General features: G+C 42.4%; 1 protein-coding gene across 13 annotated transcripts in view; it reads left to right on the top strand.

Annotated features, from left to right (window-relative positions):
* Positions 1-17742, top strand: part of trappc9 (trafficking protein particle complex subunit 9) — a 650990-nt gene that overhangs the window by 46205 nt on the left and 587043 nt on the right. For 9 of the 13 annotated variants that reach the window (XR_011352375.1, XM_069921673.1, XM_069921672.1 and 6 more), the window contains exons 4-5: positions 7775-7858; positions 16061-16186. Coding sequence is in view for 12 of the 13 variants with exons in the window: in XM_069921673.1 (XP_069777774.1) it covers positions 7775-7858; positions 16061-16186 (210 nt within the window). In the remaining variant the exon portion in view is untranslated. The remainder of the gene's footprint in view (positions 1-7774; positions 7859-16060; positions 16187-17742) is intronic. The other 4 variants (XM_069921676.1, XM_069921675.1, XM_069921679.1 and 1 more) reach the window with 1 other exon arrangement.

Below are 17742 nucleotides of genomic sequence, written 5' to 3'. Positions count from 1 at the left end.
CAGCTGGATCTTCAGCAGCGTGGACTCGATGCTGTCGACCTCTTTCATCTCGAGTACTTCGACGTTAGGGATGAAAGCGCTCCAATGAATGTTGAGGATGGAGCGGAGACAACGCTGGTGGAAGCGTTCTAGGAGCCGTAGGTGCAATTCAGGGATTTCTGGTTTAACCTTGTGCGGTGTAAGGTATAGCTGGTACAAAAAATTATACTGCACCAGCTTATATCTGGCATTAATAACTGCTGTCATACTGTGCCAACAGGAGTTGGACCAGAATCTTTCAAGAATTATTGTTCCTGGATCTAACTCCCATCTTTGCCTTGCTTTATGGAGGCCCGGTTTCGGGCTCTCACCTTGGAACAAGAGATACATAGCTGAGATGAATTGACTTGAAATTCCCCTTCGAATTAGAGCCTCCACATCACTGCCCAATGGCAGGGCCATAGATGGACTTATTGTCCCTCAAAAAGGATCTTAATTGAAGGTAGCAGAAGAAGGTCTTGTTTGATCAGTCAAATTTGTTTTTTAATTGCTCAAATGACATGAGCTGCCCCTTCTCATAACAGGCCTCGATACACCTGATCCCTTTCTGCACCATGTGACCAGGATCTTGTTACCCATAGACATAGGGATTAATTAGTTCTGGGTTAGGGGTGTTTTAGGAGACCACCTTACTTTTAACCTAATATTTTTTTTGCCATGTGTGGATTATATGCTTTAGTATCAGGTTATCTTTTTTGAATTATTAATTTAGTATCCCATTTATAAATAATTTTTCCTTCTATCTTCTCCCCTTCCTTGTGTAGACCAATTTGTGCCCAGGAGGGTAAACTGTTCCCCTTAAAGAATGGGGTGATAAAGTTTGCCTAGGCTGCCCCATAATATTTTTTAAAGTCTGGGAGCCTCATTCCTCCCAGGCTATGGTCCCAAGCCAATTTCTCCATGGATTCTCTAGCTACTTTATTCTTTCACAGGAATTGTCTGACACATCTCCTAAGTGTCTTTAAAAAAAACTCTGGGGCAGTGGAATGGGTAAAGATCGAAAGAGGTATTTTAGCCTTGGGATCATGTTCATTTTAATGCAGTTAATTCTGCCTATCAACGTTATAGGCAGGTATGCTCTCCTCAATCTTCCCAAGTAGGGGGATATAATACAGTTTGTATAAATTTTGTAAATTCTTATTTATCTTTATTCCCAAATACTTCATCCCCTTTTGTAACCACTTAAATTTACTCTCTCACAATCCCCATTTGTCAGCAGGATTATCTCACTCTTATCATAATTAATTTTATATTCTGAAATTTTGCCATAGTCCTCCAGTACAGTCTGCAACCTGACCATTAACCCTACTGGTTCTGTCAAATATATTAACACATCATCTGCAAACAAATTAATTTTGTGTTCTTCCTGGCCCACTTTAAACCCTTTGATTCCTGGATCCTGGCGAATAGCCTCTGCTAATGGTTCAATAGCCAATATAAATAGAACAGGGTATAAGCGGACAACCCTATCTACTAGATCTGGTCAGTGGGAAGGCTGGAGATGTTTGTTCATTAGTGACAACTTTGGACCTGGGTTTGTGGTACAATGCTTTAACCCAATTTATGAATGAATGTCCCAACCAGAATTTTTCCAGCACTTTCACCAAAAAATCCCACTCCAGTCTATCAAGGCTTTCTCAGCATCTAGTAACACAGCTCTACTTGGATCCATCCTCGACTGTGGCAGATAAATTATTAAATAACCTACTTGTATTGTCTGCTGATTGTCTTTTCTGCACAAACACCACCTGATCTGGATTTATTAATTGGATGAAAGAAATATAAGAGGTTTATGAGGTAGGGAGGGTTTAGTTTTTTTTTGGTAGGTATATAGATCAGTGCAACACTGTGGGCTGAAGGGCTTGTACTGTGCAGTAATGCTCTATGTTTGACATACATGACATCACATACAATCCTAAGATTCTTTTTCCTGTATCCAGGGAGAATTTCTAATTATTGGTAGTGGGAAAATAAACTACTCAAGAAAAGATAGGATACAATAGAGAAAAATGTAAAAAGAAGGAAGTGCAAACAAACTGTGCAGTACAGAAAATAAATATTCAATAAAATAATATGCAAAATAGGGGTCTTTAAGTGAGTTTTTGAGTTCGTTGTTTAGGAATCTGATGGCGGAGGGGTAGCAGCTGTTCCTGAACCTGGTGGTGTGGGTCTTGTGGCATTTGTACCTCTCCTCATGGGAGCAGTGAGAAAAGAGCATGTACTGGGTGATGTGGACCCTTGATTGCCGCTGCATTCCATGGTGCTGGGCCGTTTGCCTGTAATATACTTGGCTGTGCCCACTACCTGGGAAGGGCTCAGGCCTGAAACTCTGGGAATATATCTTCATCTCCTTTAGATGCTGAAAAGACCAGCTGAAATCCTCCAGCATTTTGGTGTGTTTATTATTTCTATTACCTTTTCCAGTGTTTTCCGCTCAGAGGTATAGGTGCCCCATTTCAGGTCGTCAACATAATTTTCACAACACATCTGTAGGTTTTCCAAGACTTTCGATGTCATACCGAACCTCTGCCAAATCCTGAGAAAGTAGAGATGTTGATGTATTTTCACTATGACATTAACATGTTGGGGCAAGGAAAGATCCTCTGAGATGGTGATTCTCAGATATTTTAAATTTGCTCATTCTCTCCACCTCTGATCCCCCAATGATCATTGGATTGTGCAGCACTGCTTTTTCCTTTCATACAGTCTGCATGCAGCAGTTTGGGTGACATTGGGTGAGAGGTTCTTGTTAGTACACCATTCAGCCAAGTTTTCAGTCTCCCTCCTATATACTGACTCATTACCATAGTAATGGGTTGTATAAAGTGGGGTATTGACAGCAAATGTGTCGTTAGTATTATTGTTGTACAGAGCCAAACAGTCATGGGTATAAGGTTGAAGTCTGGAGATGAGGAAATTCAAGATTCAGTTGCACAGTGGCATGTTGAGGCCCAGGTCTTTGAGTTTTCTGATCAGTTTTCAGGAGATGATGGTTTTGAATGCTGAAGTGTAGTATCCTGATGTATGCATCTTTGTCCTCCAGTTGTTCCAGGGCTTTATGCTGAGCTAGTGAGATGGCATCTGCGGTAGACTTCTTGTTGCAGTGGGCAAATTGGAATTGATCCCTATTGCCCTTTGGACAGGAACCGATGTGCTTCAAGAGTAGCCTCTCAAAACACTTCATCTCTGTGTATGTGAGTTCCACTGGTCAGTTGTCATTTAGGCAGGTGAGCACACTCTTCTTGGACACAGGCATGATTGAAGCCTGTTTGAAACGGATGGGTACCAGGCCTTTTTGGAGTGAGATGTTGAAATGTGTGAATATATTTGCAAGTTGGTTACCACTGGTTTTTGGCTGACCGGATGCTTGATTTGGATTCACTCTAATGCAGTCAGCACATCATCATTGAATACTGATAGTGGAGTATTGTCAGGGAACATCGGGGTGTGCAGTGGTTCTTCCTTGTTCTTGTGCTTGCATTGGGCATAAAAGACTGAGTTCATCTGGGAGTGAAACTTTGCTATCTCCTACTGCACAGGATTTGATTTTGTAGCAGGTTATGTCATTTAGACTCTGCTACAGATGATAGGTATTCTTCATTGTTTCCATTCTTGTCCAGAGTCTCCATTTCATCTGGGAGATGGTTTTTCGTTCAGTTGTACCTGCTCCTTGTGTAGTGTTCTGGATCTCTGGACTTAAGTGCCTATAATCTGGCTCTCAGCTGTTCTGAATTCTTTAATTCATCCAGGGCTTCTGGTTAGGGGAAAATTCTGAATGATTTGGTGGGGACGCAATTGTCCACAACTCTTGATAAAAGTCTGTAATGACCCTGGTGTAATTAATCAGATCCACGGCTGAGTTGTTGAATACGGCTCAATCCACTGACTCAAGGCAGTGATGTCACTGTTCTTCAGCCTCCTGCAACCACCTTCTGGCTGTCCTGATCCTTGGAGCCTCTCTTCATTTAGGGTCTGCCTGTATGAAGGCAGAAGGAGCGCACCAAAATGCGGTGTTGGGAAAGAACAGTAGGAGGCCTTCCTTATCTTGGTGTTGCAGTGATCAAGCATACTGCGACCTCTGGTTCAGCAGGTTGCATACTGGTGGTAAATGGGCAGGGTTTTCTTGAGATTGGCTAAGTCGAAGCCACCGACTATGATTTGAAGTGGGGTGGATTGGAGATGTGACCGAGCCTTGCTCAATGGTGGGCGTTAAGTTACCCCATAGAGTCCCTTTGCAGCAATTCATCTAAATTGTCCTGGTTTTACTGCCCATATGATGTCGTGTCATAAAATTACTTTGTCAACATTTAGGGCTCTTAGTACCACCTACGATGAGGGGGGTGGTCTGAAGAAAAATTGAACTTTTTAAAGAACTTCGAATGAGAGGTCATCTTGAACTATCCAAGGTTCTGAGCAAACGTTACAGCAGTGTAAAGTTTAGCCACTTCGGTCAGGAAGGTGCAATTAAAAAAAAAATTCATTGTTGTACAGAATGGCTATCTGGTCCAACACACTGATACAATAATGCTGGAGGGGATGCAGGGGAGATTCAGTTGGAAGTTGCCTGAATAGAGTATTTCAGTTTTGAGCCAAGACTGGATAGGCAAGTTCTGTTTTTTTTTCATGGAGCAGGGGATATGATTAAGGTCCATAAAATTGAGTGGTGTTGACCAGTGAGCATAAATCCTTTTAATTGGACCTTCCAGCTTTTTAAATTATTGTTTTCTATGCCTTGGTAATTCAAGTACTCCTCTATGCATTTAGTGACTCTGCTTCCATTACACTTTCAGGCAATGTATTCCATATACTTGCCACTGTGGGTGAAAAAGAAACCCTCATTTTTTCTCTCTTACCTTAAATCTATGGAAATGTGGGCTGTGCCTGAATTGAGTGTAGAGTTCAATACTGGATGATCTAAATCAGGAGTGGGCAACCTTTTTTTTAAAGCTTGCATTCACCTTGAACAATCCCTGTGCCATAAGTGCTCAGTGATTAGTAAGGGATTGCTTGTGGGTGTGGCCATGTGAAGGAGCTAGACAGACATGTCTTGGATGAGCTCTCTGTGAAGAGTTTTAAAAAGATGGTTTAAAATAATTTTTTTCACTGTGGAGGAACAAAATGAACACTAAGAAGCCAAGACAGCAAAAAAAACAAAATTTGAAGAGAACACTGTCTCTGACAGGAATGTTGAGTGAAAGCCCGAAAGGGAGTGGCACAAGAGCGGTATTGGAACCGAATAAACCGGGCAGTGCTGGGTTGGTGGGGGGGGGGGGGGGGGTCAGTGTGAGACCTTAATATAATAACCATATAATCATGGATAAGATGGAGACTTTAGGCAACCGTTTCACGGGGCATTGAAACCGCAATGAAAGACGTGCCAGAAAAATTACTGAATTTAAAGAGTCCAATTAATGATTTAATGGAACAAATGGGCCAAGTGATAGTTGACTTGATTAAAATGCAAGAAATGCTGAAAGTTTTGGAAGAAGACGGGAAGTAGTAGGACTTGGATAAACAAACTATGCTGGACAAGATCGACCACATGGAGAATTTTAGCAGACTCAATAATGTTCAAATTATTAGTTTGAATTAAGGACCAAAGGGAGAGACCTGTTGAGCTTCCTTGAAACTTGGATCCCATGAGTGTTGGGAGAAAACAAATTCAATGGAAAACTACAAATAGAAAGGGCTCATCGGACCTTCAGACCCAAAAGATTTGACAAGCAGTGACCACGGCTGGTCCTGGTAAGATTTTTGAGTTACCGGGAACTTGAAACAGTTTTGGAGCAGCATTTGATTACTTCAAGCAACACAATGGCCTGCTTGAGTTTGTCGGCAGAAAGGTGTTATTCTTTCAAGACTTTAGCCCAACTTTGATTAAGCAAAGGAAGGAGTTTGATGATGTTGAAGGCAACTGCGGTCAAAGAACATAAAATAGTCGATGATATATCCTGCAACGCTGAGGGTTAAAGTAATGGAGGCAATCGACATTTTATCAGGACTAAGGAAGAAGTGGGAGAACTTTTAAGAAGATTATGAAAAGATTAAAGAAATTAAACAAGAAGATTAAGAAGAATTTTTACAATGGGTCCAAGTAAAAAGTGTATATTTTTTTGAACCGTCTTGTATTTATTGTTAATTGTTTTGGAAATTTGCATGGAGAGTTCATAAAAGAGCGAGAACTTTTTAAAAGAAAATAGTAGCAGGGTGGAGACTCTGGTTTAAGGGCAATAATGGCACCAGAAGAGGGGCAGTTTTGCAAGATAGTGCTAAAGGAAGGGGTTCTTCTTTCTTGGAAGATTCCATGGGCTTCTGGTATTTTTTTTTGTTTACGTCACTGTCAGAGCAGGGGAAAGATCATTATTATTTGAATAATCAAAAAGGTTTTGTTGCTAGTTGATGATATATCCTGCCACAGAAGCTACATAGGTCAAAATCTGAAATATCGGAGATGTGTTTTAGATGTGATATTGAAACCGGAATGTTTTTACATGTGACATAGTCATGTGTGAAGGTGAGGCCTTTTTGGCAGGATATTGCAGAATTGTTAACCAGGATAATAGGGGTGGCCTTCGCAGATATCCTGGAGCTTTATCTTTTGGATAATTTTATTGAATTAAGTAATAAATTAGTTCCAAATTTCTTTTGTCAAAGTAGCTTCAGCAATGAATAAGAAGTGTATTGCAATTACTTCGTTGTCTGACCCTCCCTTACTCATAGCATGAAGGACTGCAGAGATGAATGGCTGGTTACCTATGGGGAAAATTACATATAATCTGAAAAACAAGTATGATACATTTGTCAAGATATGGCAGCCATATTTGGATCATATAGGGGCCCAATCTTTATAATAATGATGAAAATAACGGATGTTGTAACAATATAAGCTGATGTGACTTTCCTGCATTGATTTTTTTAATAGGTTTTTCATGGATAAGTAGGAGTGTGACGATGTGTGGTTTTATATTTTGTAAGGTTTTTTGTATGGAAAATTTAATATGTAGTGATACTGTAGATTTTACAACGTATATGGTATGAGGGGAAAGAAAAAAAAATTGAAAACCATTGTTTTAATCATACGTAATTGACTTGTTATGTGCACTGGGGTTTCATAACTCCAAAAGAAATGGGCTGATGACAATTTTTCTCAAGCAAAATATTTCAGTAACAGTTTGGTTGAGAGCAATGGTTCTAGAACTTTCATTGTTATGGAGAATTTTGAGTCAGGAAAATTGTACTATCAAGCTTAATAATTGTGATGCAGGTAGAACCTGTGGAAAAGAAAATCAAGTTGGGCATCCAGTTTTGTACTGTAGAACAAGAGCATGAATAGCATAATACAGTAGAATATAGATCAGTTACAGATATGGGCAGAAAAATGGCAGATGGAGTTTAATCTGTACAATGTGAAATGTTGCACTTGGAGGTAAAAAGTAAGGGAAAAATATACTTTAATGGCAGGGCACTTGAATGCTTTCATGTAGAGAGGTATGTATGGGTCCAGATCCATAGCTTTTTGAAAGTGGATACTGCAGTTCACTTGTTATCCCAGCAGCTCAACAGCAGATGCAATCTTGCTGGCCCACTTTGCATTAGATCACTTAGACCACAAGAACAGGTGAGTATTCATTATCGACAGCTCAGCATTTAATACCATAATATCAACAAAATTAAATAAAACTTGATGATCTCTGTTCGTCTTTCTGCAATTGATCCTTGATTTCCTTATTGGCAGACCCCAATCATGATCTCCAACTCAACATGGGGAACTCCAGCTGTATGCTTTGTCTCCAACTCTATTCTTTGTACACTGACAATTGTGAGTCAAGTTCAGCACCATTCGAAACTAAAATTTTCTGATGCCAGCACCCTAGTTGGCTGAAAAAAATTAAGTTTTATGGGGGATTAGAACTAGAGTGTTGGGTCAAATGATGAAGCATTTGGGGAAAATGAACAGGGAAACTGGAATCGTAGGCACTGGAGGAGGCATAATTGCAATTAGTCAAATGGGTTGAAATATAGTTACTTTAATGTGAAAAGTATTAAGAACGAGAGTGATAAACTTGTGGCATGGATCAGTGCATGGAATGAGGCCATTACAGTTAACGTGCTTGATGTAAGGACATGATTGGTTGATTGATTTTGATTTCTTGGAAGAAATAGGCAAGATAGGTAAAAAAGTTGTGGGTTGGGTGGAGTGGTATTGTTGATCAGAATTGTATCACAGCTGGGGAAAAGAAGGACATCCTGGAGGGGTCATCGACTAAGTTGGTGTGGGTTGAAGTAAAAAAACCGAGAAGGAGCAATAACTCTGTTTGAATTCTAGGACCCCAAACAGCCTGAGAAACTGATACAGACAGACAGACTTTGGAAAGGTGCAAAAATAACAGGGTTGCCAATGAGTTCAATGCACAAAAGTGCTCGAGAAACTCAGCAGGTCAAGCAGCATCCATAGGAAGCAAAAGGCAATCAACGTTTCGAGCCGGAACTCTGTTTTAGGAATATGGGAAAGCAGGTAGTTGATAACTGATGTCTAAATAAAAAGGTGGGGGGAGGGAGTAGGAGGAGAGGAGGGAGGAAGAGAAGCACATGCTAATAGCTAAGAGGTAATAGATAGTTATTGGTGAGAGGAGTAAAGAGAAAGAAGCTGAGAAGTTGTAAGGAGAGAGAGCAGGGGCCTCTCTCATTGGAGAAGGAAGGAAAGGTGGTGGAGGTAAGGAAGAAAGGAGAAAGCAAAAAGACCAAAAACGTGGTGGACTTTAGGAAGGGGAGGCCAAGAGACCATGCCCTTCCTTTCATTGACAGGAATGCAATGCAAAGAGGGTTAGTACCTTTCAAGTTCTTGAGAGTCCACATAATTGGAGGACCTCTTCTGGACCCAGCACATCGAGGCAACTGAAGAAGGCAGACCAGAGCCTTTATGTGCCTCTCTGTTGAAAATTTCTATGTCAGATGTTGCCTCAAGAAGACAGCCAACATTATAAATGACCCCTATCACCCTGGTCACAATCTCCTCTCATTGCTACCTTTGGTTAGAAGGTATAGAAGCCTGAAGGTCAACACTTGCAGTTCAAGAATAGTTATTTTTTTCTTCAGCAATTAGGCTTTTGAACCTCCTGTGCTACTGTAACCCTAACCATCAACTTAAAAATATCACCAAAAGACCTTTCTGTTGTGATGGAATATTTGGGAATGTTTTTGGGAGATAAACTGGTAAAATTAGAGTAGGTTACACACTTTAAAACAGATCTTATTTGAAATACTGAAGAGTTAATATTCAATGACTTTACAGAAACTATGGAGAATGCTATGAACATTTCACAAGTAGGTGCTAATTGAAATGATGTCATGAAATGAATGGACTGGACACAGGTCATCTGTGTTGGACATTTTTGACCTCTCTGCAAAGTATTCACTCAAAGGTCAATGAGAGGTTTGTTTATCTAAAACAACAGATGGGAGCAGAAGACTAACTGCTATTGTTTGCTGGAGAAGGAGGGGTTTTTGCAAGTGAGAGAGAGAGAAGGACATGTGGCTGGAGTTTGAATCTCAGAGATAGAGAGAGAGAGACAGACAGAGCTGAAAGTGTATCAGCCAGGAGAAGCTTGTTGGAACTGAAACAGAGACTCCAGAGTGGCGGATGGCTGGAAGTGCTATCTGTCTGTTATTTCTTTTGGAATAATTGGAACAGAAAGGAACTCTATGGTAACCTGAAAGAAAGAGGTTATCACCTGGAGAACCCTGATGGGGCAAGTTTCATCAGCAAGACATTGAGGTGACTAATGGTGGTACCTCAGTTGTGGAAATCGTGGAACAACACCCATCTCTCTCTGCAAAACTACAAAGAACCTTCCTGAGCGGTAAACATTTACCTTTCGAGCACAAAATCCTGGTGAACTTTATACATGTTAAATTCTGTGCACAGAATAAGAATTGGCTACAACCAGTGAACTTGGAAGAATGAGAAGTGAGATTGAACTGTAAACCAAAGAACTTTTCTTAAATTTACACACACATTACATACACGTGCTCTTAGAATTAGAAGGGGGTTAAGTTGGGTTAGTTAAGTTAATAGAGATAAGTTAAAGTTTGATTCTGTTTTCATGTTTAAAGATAATTAAAAACAACTTTTGTTTAAGTAACTACTTGTCTTGGTGAATGTCTATTGCTGTTGGGTTTTGGGGTCCTTTGAGCTCGTAACACTGCAATTAAAACAGTTGTCTTTTGCATTGTGACTTTATCTATATTTTTATATTTATTTTTTCTCTTCGCATATTGTGGTAATTTTTCATGATTCTAGTTGGTGTATCTTGCATATCTGTTCGGCTGCAGCAAATAAGAATTTTGGTGCATTTGTACATTGGAAATGTATATGACAAAGACAATAAACTCTAATCTCATCTCAAATAGATGGTTAACAAAGGCATATGACACATTTGCTTTCATTGGTTGGGGCATTGAGAAAAGAGTAAAGAAGTTGCATTCTAGCCATATAAAACTTCAGACCATACTTGGAGTGTTGTGTACAATTCTGGTCACTCCATTACAGGAAGGATGTGGAGGGTTTTGAAATGGTATAGGAAAGATTTACCTAGATTAGAGTCTGAGCTATAATGAGAGATAAACTAGAATTGTTTTGGAGGCTGAGGGGTGATCTGATAGTTCATAAAATTATGGGGCATTGATAGGGTAAACAGTCAGAAATGTTTTCCCAGTTGAAACTGTCAGACACTAAAAGATGTGCTTTTATGTGAGGGGGTGGGGTATATGGTGTTTTTTTTTAATTAGAGCATTAGGTGCCTTGAATGAGCAGCTAGGACAAGTGCTGGAAGCAGATTTGATAGTAACATTTAAGAGGCTTTTAGACAGATAAATATGAAAACATATATGCATCAAGAGCAAGCAACAGAATTGGTTTAATTTGGCATATTTTGGGGCAGACATTGTAGGCCAGAGGGCCTGTTCCTGTACTCTTCTATGTTTAAATTGTGGAGCTGAATGTTTCTGGTAGATTTTTTTTAAAAGGGCTCAGTAATTCTCCCCCCCCCCCCCCCCCCCAACCCCTTGTCATGTTAGGAGTTTGTGTTTTAAAATGACAGCAATACATTTAACATTGGGCCAAATGAATATGAATTTTCTACCCTCAATATTTTGCTGCAGATATTTTTGGCCATCAAAATGATGTACAAGAGGCTTTGTAACTCATTGATTTGTAATTATGTTTGTGCCTCAATTCTCTTCACCAATGTTAGACATAAGCTCTTGTAAATTTAAAACCTCATTTAAGAAATGTGGCCCAAGTTTTACAGTTTGGATATTTAGAAAGCCCATATGTTGGCCTCTTGGGGTATAAATTTCTGCTAAAATATTATGGTGAGCATGAGAAGGATAGCCAATTTGAAAAAGCGGAGAAAAAAAACCAAAACCATTTCAGATTGGATCATGAATGCATGCTGTCATTATGGCTGTTCTTTTTCTGTGCTTATCACATTGTCTCATGTATCCATCATTATTTTTTTTCAAACGTCTTCAAACCTCCCAGATTTTCTGAGCTTGTTTTAATTGTTTTCCCTTGTTAAAGTTAATATAATCTGCAATACTCATTCATAATGAGTTGTTGTCAAATTGTAGTGTGTTGTGAGTGAGCGCAGCGCAGAGATTGAAGTGGCAGGCTGTGTGTTGGTTTTATTTGAATCTCACTCGCATCCTTTAAGCAAGATTCCATTCCGCTCCTTATGCACCGGTGCTTGCGTCACAATGATGCGAGTGCGTATGCTCCCTTCCAGTCTGTACAAGAAGAGACAATCCCATGATGTCCTCCTTGTCGAGGCTGTCCTGCCGCCTGCACATAACAAGCGGGTCTGGTTCGCTGCTGCATTCATGTACGTCACCACACAACACCCCTCCAGAACCAACACCGATGGGCTTGCGATGCGTCACGGATGAGGTTGGCTGCTTCAGCAGCCGTCCTCTACACACTGGTGGTGGGACCTGTGTTGGCTGGGACAAATCCAAGTGGGCCACTTTCAATTGGTCCATTGTGAATAGCTCCTCTTCCAATGTCGAGAGTGAATGTGGACATGTTCCCGTGCAGGACTTTGTACAGACCTTCATAATGCTGCTGAAGGGGAGTCCTGTGCGGGCCTCTGTGCACGAATACATAGTCACAAGAGGCCAAGTCTCGGGGGGGGGGGGGGGTGGGGGGTAGCTGCAAGGCGGCTGACCATGCTGTGATGGTGGTGCAGGTGACCCCAGATTGTACCACAACCTTTCGAGGAAGGCTGTGGTGACAGTGTTGTGCTTGGTTTAAGGTGGGAGGAACTGGCCAGGGACTGAAGTGGTCTCGCCATTGATCAGTTCAGCAGAGGAGGCACCAAGGTCATCCTTGGGTGCTGTGCATATCCCCAGTAGCAACGAGGGTAGTTCGTCCATCCAGTTGGGCCTTTGGAGGCATGCCATCAACATTGCCTTGAGGTGGCGATGGAATCTCTCGGCTAGGCTGTTAGCTTGTGGGTGGTAGGCCGTGGTACCATGAAGCTGGCTACACAGGAGTTTTGAGAGCTCCGTCCACAGGGCAGAGGTGAATTGGGCACTTTGGTCTGTCCTGATGTCTACTGATACATCAAAGTGGGAAACCCAGGTAGAGAGGAAAGGCCTTGCGCATGTCTCTGCAGATGTGTCTGGGATATCCACCATTTTGTGCAGGTAACTTGACCCTCCAGAGATTGGCAAGGGCTTGACGATGTCAATTTGTACGTGCGAGAATCTTTGGGAAGGATTGTCGAATTCTTGTAGCTGGTGTCTTGTGTATCCGTGGACCTCGTCTGCCTGGCAGTCTATGCAGGCCTTTGCCCATTCTGTGCCCTGTCTATACAGGCCATGCCAAACAAATTTAATTGACACCAGTCACACCGTTGTCGCACCCCTTCATCTGCACAACCCGTGGATCATGTCGAAAACTGTCCTCCATTGGGCAGGGATAAGAGGGCGGAGATGGCCAGCGGAAATGTCGCAGAGGAGTGTTGTGCCATCGCCGTCCAGCAGGAGGTCTTGGAGCAACAAGCTAGTGATTGTCGTTCTGAAGCTGAGTGTCTCTGGATCATCCAGCTGTGCTTGGGCCAGACTGTAGTAGCCTATGCCCTGTGACAGGGCAATGACTGCGGGTCTGGAGAGTATGTCTGCAACCATGTTGTGCTTTCCTGACAAGTGGGATAGCAGTCGTGAATTCAGAGATGTAGGATAAATGTCTTTGTTGTTGGCAGACCACGGGTCGGAGGACTTCAAGAAGGTGAAAGTTAGTGGCTTGTGATCGGTGTAGACAGTGAACGGACGCCCTTCCAGGAAGTAACAGAAGTGGTGGATGGCCAGCTAGAGGGTGAACAGGTCCCTATCAAATGTGCTGTACTTCATCTTGGGTGGCTAGAGGTGTCTACTGAAGAAAGCGAGAGGCTGCCATGACTCATTCATGAACTGCTCCAGGACAGCAGGAAGCATCCACTGTGAGGGCCATCATAGTGTACTAGCATTGTCATGTTGGCCCGAGCCTTCTTCGTCTGCTCGAATGCACTGTGAGCTCCTCTGTCCATTCAAGCTCCCTTGATGAACCTGACATCAACGTAAAAAGTGGGCACATGATCTTGGCAGCTGCAGGGATGAATCTGTTGTAGAAATTCACCATACCCATTAATTCCTGAAGTCCCTTCAGTGTTGTTGGTCTGGTGAACCACCGGATGGCCTCGACTTTGTCTGGCAAAGGGATCAGTCTCGCTGGGATAATTCTGTAGCCCAGAAAGTCCATCTCCGTGAGGCTGAATTGTGCGAGGTGAGTGAAAAGCTGGCGGAATGCCTCATGTGCTTCTCAGGCGTGCTGCTGGCCTCTAGGATATTGTTGAGGTATATGAAGAGTAAAGGCAAGTCTCTTCCGACCGCATCCATGAGGCGTTGAAAGGTCTGCACTGCATTTTTTCAACCGAAATGACATGCGTAGGAACTCAAAAAGGCCTAAATGGGTGATGATCACTGTTTTCTGGAAGTCATCTGGGTGCACGGGGAGCTGATGGTATCCCTGGATCAGGTTGACTTTGGGGAAGAGTTTTGTGCTGTGGAGATTTGCTGCAAAATCTTGGCTATGAGGAATTGGGTAGTAGTCTGGTGTTGTTGCATCGTTTAGACGTCTGTAATTGCTGCAGGGCCTCCAGCTGCCGTTGGACTTGGGCACCAAACGGAGGGGAGAGGCCGTGGGCTATCAGACCTTAGCAAGGGTGAGTTTGTCTGATGCCAGGTGTCGGACACGTGAATACAATGTTGGGCCAGTGGTAGCAAGGTTTGAGCATGGCCGCCATGATCTGCGGACCAAGAATGGAGGGATAATCTGCCAGGAAGTGGCTGTACTGGCTATGTTTGGTGTCCATTGGAAGCGAGCTGAGTGGATGGTTCGTTGGACCTATTGATGCTTATCTTCGCCCTGTGTCAACGAGGAATCTGCTGCCTGAAATGCTGTCCCAGACGCGAAGAAGACTATTTTGTCGGCCATCTGCCGCAGCCACTAATGGTGGTTGGCCACGTCATTTCCCGGGAACGAGCATGGCTGGCAGCACCTGCAGATGGATGCCCCCCAACGTTGGTGATAGAAACACCATTTGTGATTGGACCTCCCTGCTTTCTGGTGGGGCGCGACCTACTCGTGGTGGATTGGACTTGGGTGTTGTCCTTGGCAGTGGCTGCGAGACATAGTTGACGGAGTCTGCTGCCTCGTGTTTCGAGCGGTAGAGGACATCTGCACATGCCACAACCTTGCGCAGGTCGCTGAAATCCGCGTTGGCCAACAGGAGCCTGATGTCTTCGGGCATTTGCTTAAGGAATTGTTTGCTCGAACATGAGGCAGGGCTTCTGCCAGTGTGAGCATTTCGTCCATGAGGGCCGAGGGGCTCCTGTCACCCAGGCCATCCAAGTGCATGAGCCTGGCTGCTTGCTAACGAGGAGGTTTTCCAGAACCATGTATTTACCTTCCTCTGGTGGTTCCTGAATAAGGTCATTTACTTGTGAGGCGGTTTTCTGGTCATAGAAGTATCTCGTCGAATCAAAGGTTGTCTGTTTGATCTGGAACTGGGCCTCCGCTTGGCAGAACCAAGTGCGGGCCTGCTCATCCAGAAAGTTGGCAGCTTCAACACAACGGCGCCTACAGCTGCCTGTTCCATTGTGTCGAGTCTTTAGGACCTGGAGACTCGACGGGGTCACCAAGTTAGCGTATTGTGAGTGAGCGCAGAGCAGAGATTGAAGCAGCAGGCTGTGTGCTCAGGTATCACAAGTAACCGATTTTATATGAATCTCACGCACAGCCTTTAAGCAAGTTTCTGTTCTGCCCCTTATGCACCCCGCTCACGTCACGACGACACGAGCGCGTATGCTCCCTTCTGGTCTGTACTGGAAGAGACAGTCCCGTGACCCCATCCTTGCGGCTGCCCTGCCACCTGTGTGTAACAAATGGGGCCGGTTCGCCACTGCAATCATGTGCATCGCAACAAAATAAACAATGCACACATGCACCAAAATTCTTTCTTGCTTCTATCACTGATGTATACAGAGTACCTTGAGATTAAAACTCTCACCCTTGTTTTCAGGCATGATCTCTTTCCCTGAATTCCTTTGTTATTTTAACTTTCAGAAACTTTCTTCAATTTGATCTTCTCAAATATCTACCAAAAAAGAGGTGGTAAAGTTTCAGCTGTCGAGGATCAAGCTCAAGAATTCCTTCTTAAAATATTTTGATTTTTTTTCCATTTTCCATTCTCATTGGAATCTACTACAGTATTTTGATCAAACTTTCTGATAATTTCTGTGGTTTACTGCCATTATTTTGGTTGATTAATGCACTGGTTAATCACCTTGATGTTAAATGGTTTGAAATTTTTGCTTTTGTTAAATTCCTTTTCGTTTGATATAAATATCAAGAAATGTACTGTTCATTGTTCTCTGATTAATTATGTAATTTTAAACTGAGAATGTTGTTTTTGTTGTTCAGCTGCGCTTGAGGGTTTGTGTTCATCTTCTGTTATCTACCATTATCCAAGTGGCACTGGCTCAAAACTAGTTCGCAGAGCTTGCAGCATGGGTTTACCATCAGAGACTGGCAAACGACATCGTCATGGTAAGTGAATAAGGTTTTTAAAATGATCAACTTTGTTCATGTGTGTTTCTAATTATAATTTCACATGATAGAATGTTAGTAAACATGTTCATAAAGCCCCAATAATTCTAATTCATTCTATGTCTTGACGATTTCTCTTCCTTTTTTATTAACTATATACAAATTAAATGGTGAAATGAAGCAAAATACAGTAGTTTTCCTATTCTCTATAATTAAGAGCTTATTTAAAAAATGTATGCCTTGCGTGTAAGTTGGATATGTAGAAAGTAAAGTAGATTGGTTAAAATAGGTAATGTTAAGTATTTAAATAGCACTGGAGAATTTTTACATTCATTATACATATTTACTTGGAAAGTAGGGGTATATTAATGCTATGTTAATTCAAACTTAAAACAACAATGGAATTACTCATTTTAACAGATTTAGAAATAATTTCATTATTGTACTAAGTGATGTAAGCTTTTATGCAGTCATCTGAATTATTGCAATCTGTTCTCATATGTATACTTTATTTTTGCATTTACTGACAAATACAATGGTGGAATTTAAATTGCTTAAAAATTATCAATCCCTCCCAGGATAATGTGAAGATAATAAACAAAGTTTTTTCCACCTGGCATCAATCTACCAAATTGATGATGTATGTACTATTGGGTCTTCTGTAATGATGCATTCAACAATCAGACAATATTGACATGACGAAAGGTAACTATGTGAATGTGATAATTGAGAATCCTTGGTGTCCAAGGAAGTATACTTTAAAGAGAGGCTTTAACAGCAAAAGTGTAGGAACAGAGAAGCCTTGGTGTTCATGTCCAAGGGTTCATGCAGGTTGTGGCACAAGTAGTTAATGATGATGACATAACGGCCCGCGGCCCACTCTACTGCCGACACAGCAGACAGTCATCGAACATGATGATCGGGCAGACAGCACACGGGATGAGATGCCCGCTCCCATAGGCCGTAGGAATAGTGGTTGAATCGACCAATTACAGCCAAAGATCGCAGGGGATCCAATCCGGGCCCGCTCATCTGGGACAACCAATCAGCAGATGACCTCGTTCAAGCCAACTGCCTACAAAAGGCAGAGCTGCAACCCAATATATTCAGTGTCGATTACACTCCCTTGGTGTGCGGGTCTTCTTTCTACCTTGAGCTATAACCATAGCGACCCCACTATGGTGGTTACCCTGACTGGTCCAAAAGGCACTTTGGACGCAACAATGGAGGAACAGCCTACAATCAACACTGTAGTGTTGAAACTGCGGGGCTTCTAGACATCGCAACCACAGGTCTGGTTCCAGTAGTCTGAGGTGTAGTTCACCATTCGCCGGATCTCCGCAGAAAACATGTGGTACTACCACGTGTTCAGTGCCTTTGATCAAGACATCACAGCCCGCATCATCGACTTTCTCCAGCAGCCCCCAGAGCAAGGGAAGTATGTGGACATCAAGGAGCTATTAACCCACACTTTGGTGCTCTCAAATCGTGAGCGCGCAGCCCAACTACTGCACATTGACTGGTTGGGGGACTGGGTCCTTTCCGTCCTCATGAGA

Source organism: Narcine bancroftii, chromosome 2 (assembly GCF_036971445.1).
Source record: "Narcine bancroftii isolate sNarBan1 chromosome 2, sNarBan1.hap1, whole genome shotgun sequence".
Taxonomy (NCBI): domain Eukaryota; kingdom Metazoa; phylum Chordata; class Chondrichthyes; order Torpediniformes; family Narcinidae; genus Narcine; species Narcine bancroftii.
The sequence above is the reverse complement of the archived record's forward strand: the minus strand, read 5'-3'. Positions and strand labels throughout refer to the sequence as shown.